The sequence below is a fragment of the Arvicola amphibius genome, chromosome X, assembly GCF_903992535.2.
Source record: "Arvicola amphibius chromosome X, mArvAmp1.2, whole genome shotgun sequence".
NCBI classification, from domain to species: Eukaryota; Metazoa; Chordata; class Mammalia; order Rodentia; family Cricetidae; genus Arvicola; species Arvicola amphibius.
In genome coordinates this window covers 96,265,890-96,285,417 of record NC_052065.1, presented here as the reverse complement: position 1 = coordinate 96,285,417, position 19,528 = coordinate 96,265,890, and the positions used below count along the sequence as shown (strand labels likewise).

General features: G+C 37.2%; 1 protein-coding gene across 4 annotated transcripts in view; it reads right to left on the bottom strand.

Moving 5' to 3' along the window:
- The window catches only part of Pak3 (p21 (RAC1) activated kinase 3), an 82,375-nt gene extending 66,875 nt beyond the window's left edge, over positions 1–15,500 (bottom strand). For all 4 annotated transcript variants that reach the window (XM_038316410.1, XM_038316411.1, XM_038316412.1 and 1 more), the window contains exon 1: positions 15,326–15,500. In XM_038316410.1, coding sequence (XP_038172338.1) covers positions 15,326–15,500 — 175 coding nt within the window. The remainder of the gene's footprint in view (positions 1–15,325) is intronic.
- Between the last annotated feature and the right edge of the window lie 4,028 nt (positions 15,501–19,528).

The following is a 19,528-nucleotide window of genomic DNA, read 5'->3' as shown; positions in this document are numbered from 1 at the left end:
TAAAAAAAAAATCTATTTTCAATAAAAGACAAAATTAAAATAAAAAGAAGCTATATATTTAAATCATATTGTTCCCCTGTAACTACTAAGTAATCTTTCTTACATTGGCCCAGATATCAAACCCAACAATTTTGGAGTCATCCTCAACTTTCACTTTATTTCTGCATTATTGGCCTGGCTTCTGAAATTGTCTTGACTATATCTCCTTTTATTTTCAGAAGTCACTATCCCTCTCCAAGGCATCAGTATTTCCTTCCTAGCCCACTGCCTCCAGTGTTTTCCCCTCTGACTTATTTCTCTGTTCTGTGGTCAGGTCCGATTCTTGCCTTTAATATCAATTAAATGTTCCTCTCACTACTTATGTGTTAAAATGCATTCTCCTGAACATGATATCTAATGACATGCATGACTTGGTCACTGACTCTCCAGCTTCTATTGTTGCCATGAAACTCACTATCCACATGCATTTAATGCTTCCTAAACAAATGTGTTTTCTCTTGCCTCCAAGTTTTGATTTATGCTAAACTATGGCTTGGAACATTGAATTTCTTACCTTCTCCTGCCAGTTCTGTGTGGATTACTCCTGTTTGGTTGCTACTCTTTTTATTTTATTTTCATCTGCAGTGGTGGTGATCAAACTCAGAGGCTCATAAAATGTGGGCATTAGTACTTTACCAGTCCTTATTCTTGAAGACTCTTTCTTGGGTTTCATCCACCATGGCAAACCTTATACTATTCACCCTCTGTAAAGTTCAATATTCATTGCTTCACATTTTCTCAAAACCTCATAGTATATATTCAAAGCTTATCACTTATCAGTACTGAATTATTATATGTTCTTTACCTATCTCTTTAGCTAAAATTCAAAACATTTGACACAACCTTTATCTTAACTCTTACATTCTCTAGCAATTGTCTTGTGCCTGAATATTCAATAACCATACTTTAAGAAAGTCTCACCATGAACAAATTAATTCCAGAGCTATCTCATTTAAACTATAGACTTGGCTTTACACAGCTGGCAAAAGTCAGAACTAGATATTTGAAGCTAATTCTCACTAAATCCACAAATCAGTTATAGTAGCCACATAACTGATGCCTTGGTGGCATTTTCAAGAAAAAAAAAAAGACAGTTTTTGCTCTAACGTTCAGCAAATATTTAGTGAGTGAATAACTAAGTATTAACTAAATAATCAACAATTTAGTTGATTTTTATTTTCCTTCATTTCTTAGGAATTCTAAAATGAATTTATTGCCCCTAAAAATTTTTGGAACCCTTGGACTTAACATAGTGAAGGGAACCCTGATGGCTCTTTGGCTTGGAGAGGGAGGGAGTGGGGGTATGGGTGGAAGAGAGGAGAGGGAAGGGGGAGGAGAAGGGGAGGAGATGGAAATTCTTAATAAAAAAAAATGAGAAGAAAAAAAATTTTGGAACCTTGGTCATGTGTACTAAAACTCATCCTAATATGGTTGTTGAGTTTAAATTCAACCTGATTAGCTTAAGTTTGGTATTTGCAGAGAACATAAAACCAAGTGAGCATCAGTTTCTAAATGCAGCTTTCATATTCTTCTAGAAAAGAGAACAAATTCATAGATTACTGGCTGGACCACAAATTTAAATGTCATTTGGCTTTAGGACCTTCTAAATGTGAATAAATTTTCCTTGTTACCTTAAGGCTAGTTAAACCATCCAGAATCTCACATTTTATAATCTATCTTTATTTTATCACCAGATAGAAACAAAAGCCCATCTAGTAATCTATCATCCCTTTTATACCTGATCCTAATATTCTGTATTCTCTCTAGAGCTAAAACTTTTATCATTAAGCAAAAAGCCTCTCTTCTACATTACACCTATTCATTAAATGCTCTCATCATTTCTTGCTGCAGGTTCACAAGTTTCTCTGTAAATCACTGTTATGTGGGGGACCTATACTAAAAGTGAGATGTATTAGCCCTATCCTAGATTTGAGGATTGCTAACCATCTGATGATGGTGAGTACTTCCTCAGATATCCTAGTGGGAGCTGTTTATTCTTCTCTATCCCAATTCCTTTCTACCTGCCAGAATGGGAAGGTATACCTTATTCCAATTCATTCCAAGCAATTTATTCAAAATTGTTTATTTGAGGTAAGTACTTCTGCACTTGCCTACAAATTACCCTCCTTTCAAGGTGATTGCCACTTTCTCCTTCTTATTCAGGCTTCCAGTCTTCTTTTCTAATAGCTACACTGACATAATTCTGAAACCAAAGATGTAAGTGGGCAACTTCATGTTCTTGCCTTAGAGGGATTCTTGGCCTTCCTCAGACTCATCAGTGTTATTTCCCTTTCATTTTTCCCCAATCTGCTCCCTACAACATCTTTGAAAGAAATGGATCTCAATCGGGCTTCACCTGAATATCGTGGAAAATTATATAAAAATTCAATGTCTGGTGTCTACTTAGAACTGACTGTCAGGCTTTCTATAGGTAATACCTGGACAGATGATTTAACAAACCTCAGAGACAATGTGTAGCTAGGGTGGAGTACCCCAAGTACTCCACGTGTTTTCTTTATCCATAATGACCTTTTCTCTGAAATATTCAGTCCTGTTTCCTCATGCTCTAAGCCCAGCCACCTTCTATTTCTCAAGACCAAACTCCAATGTCATTTCTACACTGATGTCAATAAAACCTCTCTGGCTCTCTCTATTTTAAGACAATTTTAATACCTCCCTGGCCTACATTCTATCGTGTGCCATGTAAATAGCTCCTCCTCTACAATCTTAGGAACGCTCACTCCATGAATTCCTCTAACAACTGTCTGGCAAAGTGCCGGCGGTCATAATGCAACCCTAAAACCCTTCCTATCATGTACTAAAGCTGTTGAGGACTGTTAGCTGCAGGGATTACATGGTAATGTGGATTCTTTTATTATTAAGGTCACAAACCCTACTTAGGACACTAATAATTCTTGGAAGATTCATTTTTTTTCTTCCTTTTTAGTATTTCCCTCTGTGTTGGAACTTTCATTTAGGCTCAGAAGACATGTTGAGATCTCTCCATTCAAAAAAAAAAAAAACCTTCGGCCTCCTCATATCCATAACTCACTGATGTAATCACTCACCACTTCCTTGTGTGGGTTAAACTTTTACAAAAATCAATTTATACTTTATCTCTCACTTCCCAACAACTGCAATATGTCCCCAAGGACACATTAATCTTTTTCTTTCCCAAGTGCCACTTTTCAGCCCTTAAACCCTCTCAACTGTCTTCTCAATAAGAACTAACATCGTTGATCAAAGACCTCTTGAAAGTCCTCTACATGGCTCCTTCCTAGAATCCACTTCTATATTTCTGATCGTCCCTTTTCAGACTTATTTATAAGAGTCATTTCCTGCTGGCTGATTAGATCACAGTCACTAGAAGATGACACTTTGGTGTCAAAGACATATATTAGGTCACCTGTCCTCATCAACACACTGTCCCTTGAGTGATCTCTTTAATGCACCTCTATTATTTCAACATCTACAGTATCCACATGCTATAGATGCTCTCAGCTTTGCCTCAGCACAATCGCAACCCCAGTTTAGATAACTTGTCATAAGTCATTTCTGGTTGTTTGCATCCCAGGCTCCTTATGGCAAATATTCCTTAAGGAACATGAAACTACATTTCCTTGGTTTCCTACCCTACCCTTTCAACTTATTCCATTTTTATTAATTCTTCTTTCTAAATAGTGCATTTGTATTTCCTATCCTTTTTCTAATGATACTGGTCCCTAAGTCAGTCATTGCTGATATACATTGTTCCTCCGTAGCTTTATAATCCCAATCCTCTCTCCCCCATTCTTCATATTAGCCAGTCTGAACTTCCTGTAGTTATAAAAAGTCAAGAAGGAATGCTTCATACCTACTGCCTTTGCTATGGTGCTCTTGGTACTAGAAATGCCACTGACTCCTTACATGGCTAGCTATGTTCTACATATACGTTCTATACTTTCTGTTTAAAGACTCATCTCAGAGAGCCCGGTTTGGTCCCCTGTTCCATCAGTTCCATTCCAACTGGACTTGGTGGTCTCCCGTTAGATCTGTCCCACCGTCTCAATGGGTAAATGCACTCCTCACGGTCCTGACTTCCTTGCTCATGATCTCCCTCCTTTTGCTCCTCATCGGGACCTTGGGAGCTCAGTCCGGTGCTCCTATGTGGGGCTCTGTCATTTTCTCCATCCAATGCCAGGTGAAGGTTCTATGGTGACATGCAAGATATTCATGAGTATGGCAATAGGATCTGCCCATTTCTGGCACCCTCTCCTCAGCTGCCGACCTTGGTCTCAACATAGTGTAGAGAACCCTGATGGCTGTTTGGCCTCAAGAGGGAGGGAGTGGGGGTGGGGGTGTGGGTGGAGGGGAGGGGAGGGAAGCGGGAGGAAGAGGGGAGGAGATGGCAATTTTTAATAAAAAATAAATAAACTGGAAAAAAAAGACTCATCTCAGTTTGGTGGTCCATCTCATTCAGGAAGACTTCCCTAACTTATTTACCCTTCAGTCTTCTCTCGGTGGCTGGTCCCGACAGTCTTCAACATATTTCCCTTCAGCACCTGCTTCTGCTTTTACTTATCGTAGTAAATTCAACTCATTGACTAATTTGCCTCTTCCTGAGCCCTCAGTCTCTTGAAGGCAGAGATTGGAATTTAGATCTTCTTTGCCTCAGAACAGTACAAAAATCAATGTTTTAATAAAAAATCAAATAAATAGCCAAAAGCATGAATGGACAGATGAAATGACTCTATGGAGGGAGCCAAGATTATCTACCAAATAGGCCAAGGAAGTGAAGATTACATTTTAGAGTTATTTTTGTAGTTGAATTTGCTGATAGTGTCAGTGATGTTTCCTTGTTGTAGAGATCGACTCTATATTCATTCAGGAACATCTCTGGTGAGATGTCACTTCGGAGTCAAAGATAATATTGTCAACATAGTTAGGTAGAATTCGAGGTACAGAGAAACAACCTTCATGTGAAATCCCTCAACAGTTCTGTCTAATTTCTGTGATTTGTTTTAGCAAGCTGTCACATGAGTCACACTTGCTTTAGGAGGTCCATTTGCTATCTTCCCCTAAAACTCCAAAGAGTTATGCTTTTCTTTCTCTTTAGCTGTCATAACATTACTTCCAGAATTACTTTCTAGAGTGCTTTCTAGCTCCTTGAAAATCGACCATGCTGGTAAACCAAAGGAAGGCAGAACACGGAGAAAACTTCTCTACATAAATTTACCCTATAAGTACACACACACACACACACACACACACACACACACACACACACACACATCATGTTAAAAGCAATGGAAAGCCTGCAACCTGTTCCAGTATACGTGGCATAATTTAAAAGGCAACACTTAAAGCTGCCTTAATGCAGAAAGACCAAAACAAAATATTAAGCATATTTTAAAATACAGAAATAATCGTTTCAAAGAACAGTAAACACACAGATGGGCTAGTTCTCTAAGGTAAGCATTTCATTACTCTGGCAATATGGACTAACTCTCAACTTCCTTCCATTTCTTTCAATCAGTTAATGGTTCAGTTAGGAAGCGTGCATTAAATTAGGAATCAATGTAGTGACAGATTATGCTAGATGATTCCTTAGGGACTTAAGCAATACTCTAAACTTGCAAATTAACTAGGAGAATGAGCTTAATTTAAAAAAAGGAACAGTATGGCCAGACTAGGGAACACTAGGAAGTAAATTGGAATAATAGAGAATAATTGTTCTGTATAAACATACATAACAGGAAAATATAGATCTATGTGGTGGGTCGTCTGATTGTACTAGAGGTAGGATGCAGGAAATGAGCCACAAGCATCAGACAGATCATCTGTCAGGTACACGAAGTAGGCGACGCAGCAGAAGCAAAAGGTCAGAAGTAAGAGTGTGCACTAAGCAAACAGATGGAAAGGAGAAAACAACAATAAACTCATAGGGACTAGTCTTGAAAATCAAGAAGGACGGAAAGATGAAACTGGAGATTATAGAAAGCATGTGTGGAAAAGGTCTGTGAGCAGGTGGATGAGATAACTGAGTTTTTCTAAAGGTAAGTTACTTAGTTCTATGTTGTTAAGGTATCCTGGTAGCACCAGGTGTCACTGAGACTGAGAATGAGCAGTGGGTGCAACAGAGAAATGAAAGGACCTACCTATCACTGCATCTTTTCTTCTGAGGTCAATTACTGGACATTTCCTAGGATCTCTCTCTGCTTCCCCCCTTCAGTCTCTCCCTTTGTACACATATGTGTGTAGAACTTCCATTTAAACTGTATTACACACATACATGTATAAATTTTGGAATTGAAAAATTACCTGAGGATAATTTCTCTCTTAGGGTGTTCATCACTGAGCTAGACATATAAAAAGCAAGCATAGCTCGGCGGTGGTGGCGCACGCCTTCAATCCCAGCACTTGGGAGGCAGAGGAAGGCGATCTCTGTGAGTTAGAGGCCAGCCTGGTCTACAGAGTGAGTGCCAGGACAGGCTCCTGAGAAATCCTGTCTTGAAAAACAAGCAGTTCAGATATGCTCCAAATTCTATTTATGAACTGACGCAGCAATAAATTACATTTGTTTTCAAAGTAAGAATACAACTCAGATCTTGCCATTTGCTCCTATGTCTCTACTTCAAAGTATTCCATGAAGCCCTTTAAGAAAACAGAGATCTAATGAAGCAAATTATTAGGCTACTTTAATTGGAGTTCCTGTGTATTTGAACCTTTCTGGAAATGACATTATCTTACTACCCTTGGCTTGGAGGCAAATCCCTCCTCATCCCTTCTGGTGTGTATTAGCGAAGCCAAATAACTTGTGCAGGAGGAGGTGACACTTTCAGCACGAGAAGTGGGTGTGGCTAGGTCAGAGACCCATCACACTAAGAAGCCTATTTTATGGCAAAACGTTCTTTCTTCTTCTTTCTGGGAAAACCATGATTGAAAGATATAAAAACTGTTATTAAAATGCTATTAGTATTCTGTGGATGATAGCATTCACTTTTCCTACCAGGCAACCCTTAGTGAGTGGCTCATTCTTTACCTAGGTGGGAGATGCTTTTGTAATTCACGGATTATCTATAAAATGTTGCCTCCGTGGTTTGTGAGGTTTCAGATACTTTAGTGTCTAATTAACTGCCAGGGCAGTGCATTAAATACTGCATTATGGCTTTCTTATTTTATTGTACTATCATTTTGTTCCATCCTCTCAGTCACAGACACGGAGCACAGTGTGCACCGTGCCATCCTTCTCAAGTGGAAAGCCTCTGAAGCCCTTTTTATACCTGATTAAGTATATGTATCTCAGAATAGTTTTTCCTGGGGCAATAATAGCCCTACAGGTGGTGTCAAAGAAGCAGGCGATCTCTGTGAAAGTAATAGTCCCCGAGGGACTGATTTCTGCCCAGGCTCTATTCCGTAACACACCTGCTCTATATACAAATATCCTCTTTGGAGGGGACCCACAGGAATTTCTTATCTCCTGAATTTATGACATGTAAATCTTTCCTTACACGGCAGGCCATGTAATTGTTTAGCCTGGAAATGTATTATTTTACCATTGAAAATATTTGAAATACTACGTGGTAACAGCAATGGAAAATCAGACATAAAACACTTTAATTTCAGTTCCAAATATTTGAAGAAATTGATAGTGAAGGGCTTCAAAAGCGCTACAAATTTAAAAGTTTCCACATAACTATATTTTGCTTAAACCTAGAAACCTGGGCAGACTGCACACTGATTCTGAGTACAAAAACTAGGTTCTCATCTAGTGAAGAGATGGATTAGCTTAGGAATAAATGCAAAGGAAGAAAGAGTGGACGCTCCTTCTGTTCTATTTAGATATAGTTATCCAACATTTTAATTTTATGAGCATCAAACACTACTATTGTAATAGGAAACAGTTTGAAAGTTTTCAAAAGAACACAGTAATTATAGAAAAACGATACTTTAAAACAAGCAAACAAACAAATAAAATCTAGTTGCTTCCTGCTAGTAAGGTGGGCCAAGAGGAAGAAAAGCTTGTACGGAAAAAAAATATTCAAGGTCATCATTGCTAATTCACCTAGGTTTCTTCTTGTCTTTCCTTTTAAAAGATCACTTTTGTATATTCCACTAGGTAAAACATATTTTCAAAGCAGGTTTAATTATTTTCATTTGTTCGAGCAAGTAATCATTGAACTAAGTATTTTGGTGCTGGGTAGTCAAGCTTTAAGCAGTGGGTCAACTTTGTGGCAGTCATGTAATGCTTCTGAAATGGCTTTCTGTATAAAGTCATTTCTAGGAAAGCCTCACCTCCATCATACGAGGATTGAGGAACATGACTTTAAACATGTATGTAGTGGGCAAGGCCCACTCTCCTGCTCTGGGAGAACTTGCTAAAGTAATTCATAGGATCTAATTAACCTATTTGAATCTTCTTTATGTATTTTTGGGGAAAAACATTCCGTCAGTTTCCCTTTGCCTGGTCTTCAATGGCTATAAAGACAGTATGTGCAGATACAACCACAAAGTGGTACCTGGTTCTGTCAAGAGTAGCTACAAGCTTAATTAATAAGTTCGATGCTTCACGGAGATGATCAAAGAAGGACAAAGAAATGACAGTCACATGTGAGGCATGTCATCAGTCCTTTGACATTTGAAGACATTTATAATTTCCCTGGTTTCATCTTCAAAAATCCTCAACAGTATTGATTTTTATGGAAAATAATTAAGAATCTGCCTTTCATCTCTTCCCAGGCAATATATACTTGTTCCCTTCTCTTTTATATTCACTTCAAACGATGCACCAGTTTCAATGGGTAGTATTTGAAAAACATAAGGCAAAGATGAGTCAATGTATTAGGGAGACACTCTGGTCCAAGTGAACAATTATGTAAGGTACAAGTCTGAGATGGGAAAAAAAGCCTCATTTGCTTTAAGAAAGAAAGAACTTTCCCAACCTTTGACTATTAGCAACATTTGTATCCTTCTATACATTCTTCATTTGAATGTTTGATATAACACTTTTCCATCTTCCCCCACTTCCTGTTCTTCCTCTTATCCTTGTCCTCTCAGATATCACTTCCTCTCGTTACTACATTGTATACATCTTCCAATACTGTATTTCATACCTGTCTTCAATTTGACTGTCTATTGGTTTTAGTGGGAAACCATGTTTTTGTGAGCTTTTCCTTTATTAGCCTTGAAGTGGGAACAAGGGCTTTAATAGCTAGGGAAAGTGCATCCTTGCCCCACCTTCTTTCCCTTTCAACAGGCCGTCTAGGAGTGGAGGAATAGATAAGAGGCTCTTCTCATGGAATACAGTACTAACCCCAGAGGACAAGAAAGAAATTGTACCCTTCAGAATTCCCAAAGGGCAGGCCAATGATCTTTGAACAGAACTCCCCATGGAGCTAGATGGCTATTTTTAGAGAACTAAGAGGAACGCAAACACTATTCTGGGAGCATTGGTCTCTGCCACCTGACTTTCTGATAGCAGAGCATATACCCCTCCATTAGTAGTTGCCACTCCTACATATTATTGGTGAAATAATAAACACATTGTGCTCCTGAAAGAGTACTAAGGGCCTTTAGATTTACCAGAGAAAGATTACATACTGTTACCACACTAAGTATATTTTATTGTATATTTTATGGATATTAGCAATGTGTATTAATCAAAACATTTGATTAACAAGACCATTAAAGATAGCTGAGCATTTTCTTGTTGCACAATGCTCCCTGCTCTGTAGGGTATAGAGAAGATAGAATGTTCCAGGGATTAGCATAACAATGTATTTTTCAATACAATAACAAGAACTATGTCGTGCAATAACTCCTTCACAAACATGAATATATCAAGTCAAAGCCTCACTATTCTAAAACAATCCATTTGTGAGCCTGTGAAATATACATACCAAATGATAACTTAAGGCACAAAACATGCAAGAAAATGTTAGCACATCTCTATTGTCAAGAATATCATGTATCTATCATTTTCTGCATGACAATTAAAAATAATTTTCCTGATATTCATATATGTTTTTAAAGCACATTGAAACTTCTTAATAAAAGTAAATGCCACCCTTGGCTTCTGATGAGAACAACATAGATCACAACACAGTCTCTTTGTTCCATCGCAAGGAATGGTAATGTAATATAAGAAGTTTGTTTCTGGCTTCCATTCTTTGCTATGTGGTCCTAGGCTGTATATTTAAATGCTTTAAGCTTATACCATTATGACTGCAAAAGGACAAAGGAAAAAATAATTCTTCCTGATATTCATATATGTTTTAATGGTGCCTGAATCACAGACCTGCACCCAGTAAGCAAATGAGAGGCCATCTTCTATATGTCACAATTTTATTTCTATCCATCTATTTCCTCCTACATCTCCCAGCAAATGGGGCCATCATATCATATCATTTCCCAGATCACCAAGTCACAAATCTCTCCAGATTTCCCCACAAACAAAATACATATGAACTGTGTTCCCTAAGAACACAGCCCTTCACACAGGACTACACACCCTCCAAAGCGCACCTAAGCTCAGGAACAGTACAAGACACAAAACACACGAGTAGATGAGAAACAGATGTCACACAAAAAGGCAAACTCCAAGTGTACTCTCACCTGCTTTAACTCTTTAACTGATTAGTTGGGGGGGGGGCACTAAGTCATTTTCAGAGTCCTTGGTTCTTTTATTTGCCTCATTGCTTTCTCCTTACTGGTTTATTTAGAGTTATGTACTTATTAATGAATTTATTTACTCATCCATGTACTTATTCACCACCTTACTCCAAAACGGATGCCAGCTGATACACAAGAATACATAAGATGCAACATGAATATATATATATATATATATATATATGTGTGTGTGTGTGTGTGTGTGTATGTATGTGTGTGTGGTGTGTATGTATACATATACATACATACATGCATACACAACACACACATACAAAAGGATAAGGATGTAAAAAGGGAAAAAATGAAGTTAAGAACATAAAATAGAGCCTGGAACACAACTGATACATACCAACATACATACATATCAACAAGCCTCATTATAACAGTTATGCATAAACCACACACTTGGCTCCAAGCTTTCTAGGAGTCAATGAGAGAGAAACATAATCTTCCCCACACTTCACAATGTCTAGAAAATAAAACCAAGCCACTTACTTATTATATCATTTTCCTGGTTTAAATCCTTCAAATTTTATATAGTAAGGTATCCTAAAATGGTGTCAAACTGTACCTCCTACATTGTCTTAACATCAAGACTCAGTTGTTAGAACATCCTCAAACAATGGCAGGTCCTCAACATTAAAATAAAATCTACTCTGTATTTTTCCTTCTATATGTCTCTTGTTCCATTAGCTCAATGAAATGTAGCTACTAAAGAGGCTTCTTTAAAAACAACCATTCAAGAGATGTTCTCTATACAAATGGAAAATTTCAACTTTCAAATTTCCAAGAATGGCCACCAAATAAACTATTTCCAAATAAATAATGAAGCAGATGAAATTTATAGTGAAAAAAATAAGGAAAGATAACAGATACCCAAAAAGAAAAGAAAGGAAAAATGGCTAAATAAAGCATGATATCATCACATGTTGACATACTACACACTATTAAAAATTACATTTATAAAGACTTCTAAATGGAGGCAAATATTCTTAAGAAAATGATAAGTAAAAAGCAGAATAATACAATATGCTATTAACTATGTAAATATATAAATAAGTAACACACGAAGAATCTAGAAAGAAGTCTGCCAACATTTTAGCATAATTTCTAGGATTTGTGATCATGAGTGATTTTTTTATTTTCTAAATGTTTATTATTATTTTACAAGTTGATACTGATGAATAATTTTGATGGTATGATAAGAAAAGGAGGGTCTATGAGGAAAAATATCACCCTAGTTACCTTTGCCTTATACAAGCATAAGAAATTTTTCTTTACTTTTGAAGTATTTTATAATTAACATATAGATGCTAGTCATGGCAAAAGCTATGTCAAAAAGGTATAAATTCAACAAACTAGTTTCTTGGTTGTATAAGTTGTTAAATGCCATAAGTATAATAATATCTCAAAATTACCTAGCAGAAGTTAATTTACATTTGTAACACTCATGTAATTACAGTTACTTTAGGTTATCACAAAAATTTGGAAAGGCATGGCAAACCCTACCATTCTCATTTAACAGACAATAAAAATTCAGGCTCAGAGGAGCTGCAGGACTGGATCAAAGCCACAGTCATTACTGCCAGAGCCCTTCATGAATCCAGCCAGAACACATGTTCAATGCTTTTTGTATTAATTCAAAACTGACTGTGATGTTACTCAAACAGTCACCAAGAAGCAGAGACAGAGAAACAATATTCTCTGTTCACCCATGGGGGTCAGGGTCTTAGACAAACCTGAGTTTTCAAAGTTTACTTGAGGAAATTTTCAAAATAGAAGAGAAAAACATGGACATTAGAAATAAGGTCACAACTTTTCAAATATCTCATAGATATTTTGCATGCAATAATAATAATGACACACTGAATAAAGGGATTAATGAGAGTTTCCATCACTTAAAATATAACAATGAAAGGCTCTCCATCATTTTGTTGAGATCCCTGAGAAGCTTTTCAGGGGTGATAAGAACATACATATGACTCCAGTGAAAATGAGAGTGCTGGGAAAGCAAGGCACCATGGTAAACTGCTAGTTCAAATCATGGATGCAAATGTTCTCAGAGTCATTGAAATCCCATCCTGAAGCTAGATCAATACCATGAATGCAAGCAGCATTATTTAATGACTATATTTCCTTGTGAATATGACTTCTGTCATATCTTTTGGGAAGAAACCCATCCACTTCTCTATTGAGTCCAACGAAGTCATTCAGACTTTGAAGGAAACTTACCAGCTACTCAATGAGAGTGTTTAAGGACCACTGCCTTCAATGATTTAAGACTTTTTTGCCTGTAGCTTCTCATTGTAGTCTTTAAAAAACACTCTTATAGCACTTAAATCATCCAGGCTTTCTCTGAGGGTAGCTTGTTAGATGTCTAGCAATACTAGAAATGGTAACTGATGACTTAAAAGTTTGACTTAAGATAGTTTCTGGTGATTCTTCATAATATAGGAGTCTTCAAAATCATTCAAGTTTTGAACAGGTAATTGTTGATATGAAAAGATTCCAATGTTCATTAGTTTTCCTTGGAACATCTTATTCTTGTTCTAAAACTAAATGGTTCCCTTTCCTTATAACTTTGTCTCCCAGTCTCAAAACCTCTTAATTATCTTTATTGTTCCTTCTGATAATCGCTTCTGGCATACAAGAACCTCCCTGAGGGGCATCCTATAAAATATCCTATCACATATTAAGGCAAATAAGTTCATATTCAGATTTAGGTACAAAAAGGTTCATCATTTTTGTAACTTTAGGAGGAGGTCCTGAAAGATGTTCCATCACTACCTCTTGTCAAATCTTCCGGGTTGCACTATACCATGCTTTTGGCGAACTAGTTAATGCCTTTTTCATTAAGGATACAGCATTAGTAACGGTGTACCTTCAGAACACTAGTACCTTCAGAATCTTTGTGAGACTTTGAATTGTTAAGTGGCATGTAATTAGCACATCTTACTGAATGGCTTGACCGTACATTGATATACGAACTGATGTCAAAATGTGGTTGGTATTAAAGACCGTGTTTACCCTAGAACATGTACATATTGGCAAATGCATGTGAAGTACCAAGTGGATGCTAAGAACCAACAGGACTTTTGAACTAAAGGTTCTCTTTCAAGTAGTCTTGAATTTCTCTAAGAAAGCACTGTTCAAGCCATTCCTGAATAAGAGATGAAGTCATCCAGGCCCTTCTGTTTGGATGCCATTTCAAGAGAAATTTGGCTCCGATTTTTTTCCCCTGAGAAGATTTGGGCATACTTTTCTGGCGAATAACAGTGGTTTCACTATGAGGTCATTTGAAGTATTGACACAAAGCAGAAATGTCAACCTCTCTGATATTGCTGAACTCCTGCTCTTCAAAAGGACAAATAGGACTTTTCAAAGACATTAAAAAGCATGCACTTTCAAGGACCAAAGATTTGTGTGGAGTCATCCATTATTCAACCACTGGGCAAATGAAGCAGATGTAGTATAGGGATCCTTTGTTCGGCATCACTATTACAAATTAATTGCTCTCTAGATAATGACACACCTTCAGTTCTCATACCGCTCTTCACGCGCTGAAAAGCGTTTTCAAGATCCACTTAAGTACTGGCAAACAGGTTTTTAGAATTTCCCCTTATAAGGTCACAGAACCCTAGTGTAGAATGTATTTCATTATTTGTTTACTTCTCTTCAGTCCTGAGGTCACAGGGGAAAGCATCTCATAAACACACAAGAGGCAACACTGTCCCTAACAAGCATTTCAGCTCTTATACAAATTGTAAGTTCATTTAACACCGTATAGCACCCCAAACTACTACTTTTACCTTGAAGATGCAGATCAATAATGACGTTTTGTTTTCAAAGACATTACCTTTCTTCTCCTTTTGGCCAATTTCAGTGATCCTATGTTTTCTTTACTCACAGCCTGATCAATAGTTATATCTACAGGAGTCAGGTTTCAGTTTTGTGGCAATTAATACAACCTTATATGCCACTTACTAAAGCTTTCAGAGAACCAAGTTTCACAAAGTGGTAGCATACACTATTTAAGCAACAAGCTGTATCATAAATGTCACATGTGTAAATGATACTATATTGTGACTTTCATGCACTTGGAACTGACTGCATAGGTGACAACTGGTAGAAGAAGAAAGGAAATAAAGGACTTTTCCATCCTTCCTGTGATTCTAGACGGATAGATAACATTGTCGTGACTTGTACTTATTCCTGTACACATAACTCCAACTCTTCAGTTATTGTAAAGATATCCAGAAGCAAATCTACCTATACACTCAAATATCAAAAGTGGACAACTTAGCATTAGGGAGGAATTGTTTTAAATTCTACTCTAAATTTTCAGAAAGCGAGTTGCTGTTTTCACACTCAACACAGTGCTCTTGTGATAGTTTCACTTCAGTTAAGTCTATAAATCCAGTTTATGTGAAAGGCAAACACAGCATGTATATTTTCTGGTATCCCATAGGAAGTCAATCAAACGTGATCCTCTGACAAAAGGCAACCTCTGAAGATGGAGATGGAAAGGTTAAACAGGCCCTGAACAACCAATGCTCAGAAGCGACTACCCAAGAAAAAAAGCTACAAAGAAAGAACAAACTGGCCCCTTTTGAATGCCCGGCCACTGATACTTTACTTTTATCCCCTCCTCCTGGGAAGATAGAGCGAAGCCTGGCTTTCTTATTCTTCTCTTCAGGGGCCATGGGGAGTGGTTTGGTGCTGTGGTTGAGAGCGGAAGAATCCCGGTTGTTGCTGTTCATCCTCAGTGGGGGCGCTGGGGGTTTTTCTTCGTTCTCCAAGCTGTCAGACATTTTCAGGTGCAGCTGACTTCACAGCTCCTAAAGGAAAGCAGTGGCAAACGGGGTAAGGGAGGTCAAGTCTAATGCAAGTGGGGTACACATGGGGAGTCTAGCATCCCAGAAGTAGCACCACTCTCTTATTCATTCACTTAGATCTCCTGTATATTTAAGAGGCTTCTCTTCTGGGGAGAAGAAATATGCCTTTCCAAAGGCTAACAAGACAATTTATCCAAGTTGAGATAACTGTGGTCATCAATGACTTTCAGTGTACGCACACAAATGTCTAAGCTTCCTTGATTTTTACCAGAGTGAAACTCTCCTTTCTGTTGTCCGTACACGATCTCTGACTGAACAATTTAGTTTTTCTCTAAAAATCTTATACTGATGATCATTATGGTCAAATGGTATAAACTTTTTAGACTTTTAAATTGACACAGGCTAAGATGTTGATTGCCAATGGCCCAGAACCATGATTTATTAGCTGTTTTAACACTAGTATGCTTTGGTGTCTGCTTCTTACGTCTATGTACCTGATTTGCAAAATTATTTCTTCTATTTTTAGTATTTAAAAATTGAGAAAGCTTTCTATATACATGGCAGTTTCGGGAAAGTTGAGGTATACTGTCTTAGCAGACAATGCCCATCTTTTCCCAAGGAAGCAGCCTAAAAAGGTAGGCAGAATGTCATTATGACCAAAGGCAGTGCTCTAGTATGGTGAGGAGATGTCATAATTTTACTCTGTCTTATTTCATGTCCCCGAAAGGTACTTTAGTTGTAAAATCCAGTCTAGGTTTTAGGAATTTATTATTTACTATGATTTTCACTTATTTAGACACATATGTCAAAATCCAAGCACATTCATCTTTCAACCAACTCAGAGGATGAAGTGGAAAAGGTATGACATCTTCAGGAAAATGTTTATGCTCATGGCTTCTTATTCTAATTCTGGTCCTCCCCATGTAGGAATTGACCCTCACAGACACAAGCCTTCAGAATGACTTCATGGTTTGAATATAAGAAAAATCAAACATAGCTACATATAAATTTATATGGCATTACTTATTACTAATTTAAGAATGTATTAATTCTCAAAATACAACTTACCACTTGACTCTATGAAAAGGACAATTGCTGTAAGTGAACATATTTGCAGCAACAACAAAGAATATCCTCACTAAATACTGAAATAAGAAATGGTCTGCCACCAGGCAGAGGGGGTACACACACTTCAATTCCGGCATTCGGGAGGCAGAGGCAAGGGAATATCTGAGTTTGAGGCCAGCCTGGTCTACAGAGTGCTTTCTGGGACAGCCAGCGCTGGAACAGAGAAAAATCCTGCCTCAAAAATTAAAACAAAACAAACAAATAAACAAATGTCTTTCCATAATTCTTTTTAGTTGTAGTGATTACAATATTTATATTGTTTTTAATAAAGAGCTCTGAATTATATCATATGAGGAGTATTTAAAGTTTTTTTCTATTTTATGAAACTCTGTAGAAAAATGAATGCTACTGAAAAGTAACAAAATAAATGAAATTAACCAGACTACAAAAGATAGATATTATGTTTTCTATCACATGCAAAATATGGATAAAATAAATTATACTAAAGTAGAAGAGAGACTTGGGACAAGGAAGAGGACCAGAAAGAGGAATGAAGGAAGGTAAGAAAGGGGTAAATATGGTCAAAGTACAGTATGTATATGTATCAAATCCCAGAATAAAAGTATCCTATATAGTAATATATGGCAATAAAATTTTAAAATATTTTCCCTATGTTCTAAATTCAATCAATATATACAGTCCATGAAACTCTGCTTTCTCCCTGAGGACTCTGGCAATTATAGGTTGTTGGGGGAGGGGCTAGCATTTTCATCAGTGGTGAAGCCACATATAAGTTGTGCCTTCTCTAGTAAATAATGGCCTGCTCACAGTCCAGAAAGAGACTTTAGTTAAAATCAGTGAGATACACACACAAGAGAAGACATGAAATTAGGGAGACTAGAAGAGTTTCATACCAAGCTGGAGACGAATGAGAAAGAAGAAAATGATGAGGGAAAAAATAACTAATATTTATTATATAAATGTATGAAATGGTCAATCAACAAAGCAGGAGTGGGTATTAAGCGATAACTTTTTTCTGCTTGGTTGGCTCCCAGTTCCCAATGACTGGACTTATCTTCATTTGCACAGCTCCATTTCCTTTTGCTTTGCCATGCCTTGCATTATCTGAATGAATTAAGACTAATTCTGTATCTTTTTCGGTAATCATTATGGTGAAAGCACCTGGTAATAAATGTCTTGTTGGCACCACCAATGACCTGATGAGCTCCATGTGTCCTGCATAAATAAAACTGTAACATGAGGGACAATGAAAAAGTAACTATGATGTCAAGGTAAAATATGTGCACATTTGCTAATGGTACTAGTCATTAATGTAATTCCCGTGTGTTACAGGGCTAATAAACTACATGTTCTTTTGCATTTAGACCTTTGGTCTAAATTTCCTCTTCTACAGAAATGATTGGCTTGACCAGTGGCATTACATTTCACCGGCCCAGCTCACAGTTTTCATTTAGCCACTGGGAAGAATTTGGTATGAGACTGTCCTGGACTCAATACTAATGTCTAAGTGTGAAGTTATTATTACAAAAATATCAGCTATGCAACATCTAGCTTGATTTTAAAAACAAGTGTGTAAGCTACTGGGCAGGGCCTGGGTATTTAAATAGCAGTGCCAAGGGAGATTTCTGGAAAGTTGTGTCCCACAGAGATAAAGAGCTACCATTTTCCAGATGATACATATTTTCTGATGACACATCACTTGACTTGATATGACAGAAGTCAGAAAGACAAGCGTGCTCTCTTTAGAACAGATCTGATCTTGCATAACAAGGCAGAGTCTAGGACAACAAGGGTTCTAGGGCAACTACGTAATTTAAAATACTGTGCTCCTTTGTTCTTGAGAACTAGGTGTGGTGTCCATACCTATTTACACATTCCTAATTACAGCATGTAAACAAGGAAGCATGCTTACCTACTGCTTTTTTTTTTCAGGCTGCCCGATGACCCCGATGCTATCTGGCCAAGTATGTTTTAGGTTAAGGATTAAGGACTACTTGGGATAGAGAACTCTTCTATGCTATACTAAAATCCTACAACTCAAATTTCAAAACACCAACAAGGCATGATATTCCAGGAGCTCTGCAGAGAACCGAGCTACTTTCTACTTCTCAACAAACAGGCATGGTTTTAGACTGGAATTTAGTTTCATTGGCCTCATCAGGGTATCATCAGAGGGGCTGAAATAACCTTTTACAGAGATGGACATGAGACTGAAGAATGGGTGTCCACTTACACACTGGGAATATAAAGCATGATCTAAATACTCTTCATTTGTGTAGACTTTACAGATTTTGTTTTGTTTGAACTACCATGCTACTACATCAGCTCTTCATCAAGTTTTATAAAGTACAAACAAAAATTATTTTCTTGACATGGTTAACCCAACTTCAAAGCAAGTGCTTCAAAGCATGCTTTTGAAGGCATTCACAAGGAAGCCTTGTTGTCAATGTATTTTTCCCCAAGTGGGAGGTATCTTGTACTCTTCCATAAACGTAGAAAGAGAGAATCCTATTATGTTATCCTTGTAAAGAATACCAATTTACTAAGTCAGGTCCTCTTTGGAGACAGCTTTTTACAAAGGACACTATTAATGGATCACTGCTTCAATTTGCCTATGATGTCATTATTTCCAAGATCTTAAAAGAGACTATTTTGTTTGTGATGGCTCTAGGCTTCATTTCAAGTATTATACAAAAGAACTATTATTCTCTAGGAGTCCAATCAAAAAAATGCTTAGTCTTAAGTTTAAATGTTGTTTTTCACTTCCACAACAGAAACTTTCAAGTGAGTGGCACTTTAGATCTAGCCACAGGCCATTTGTTTCACTTTCAGATACTGGCCTTTAGAATCGTGGAAAAATAGCTAACACTAGTATACAAACAGCCACAGTTTATATCTGTTTATAACCTGATTAC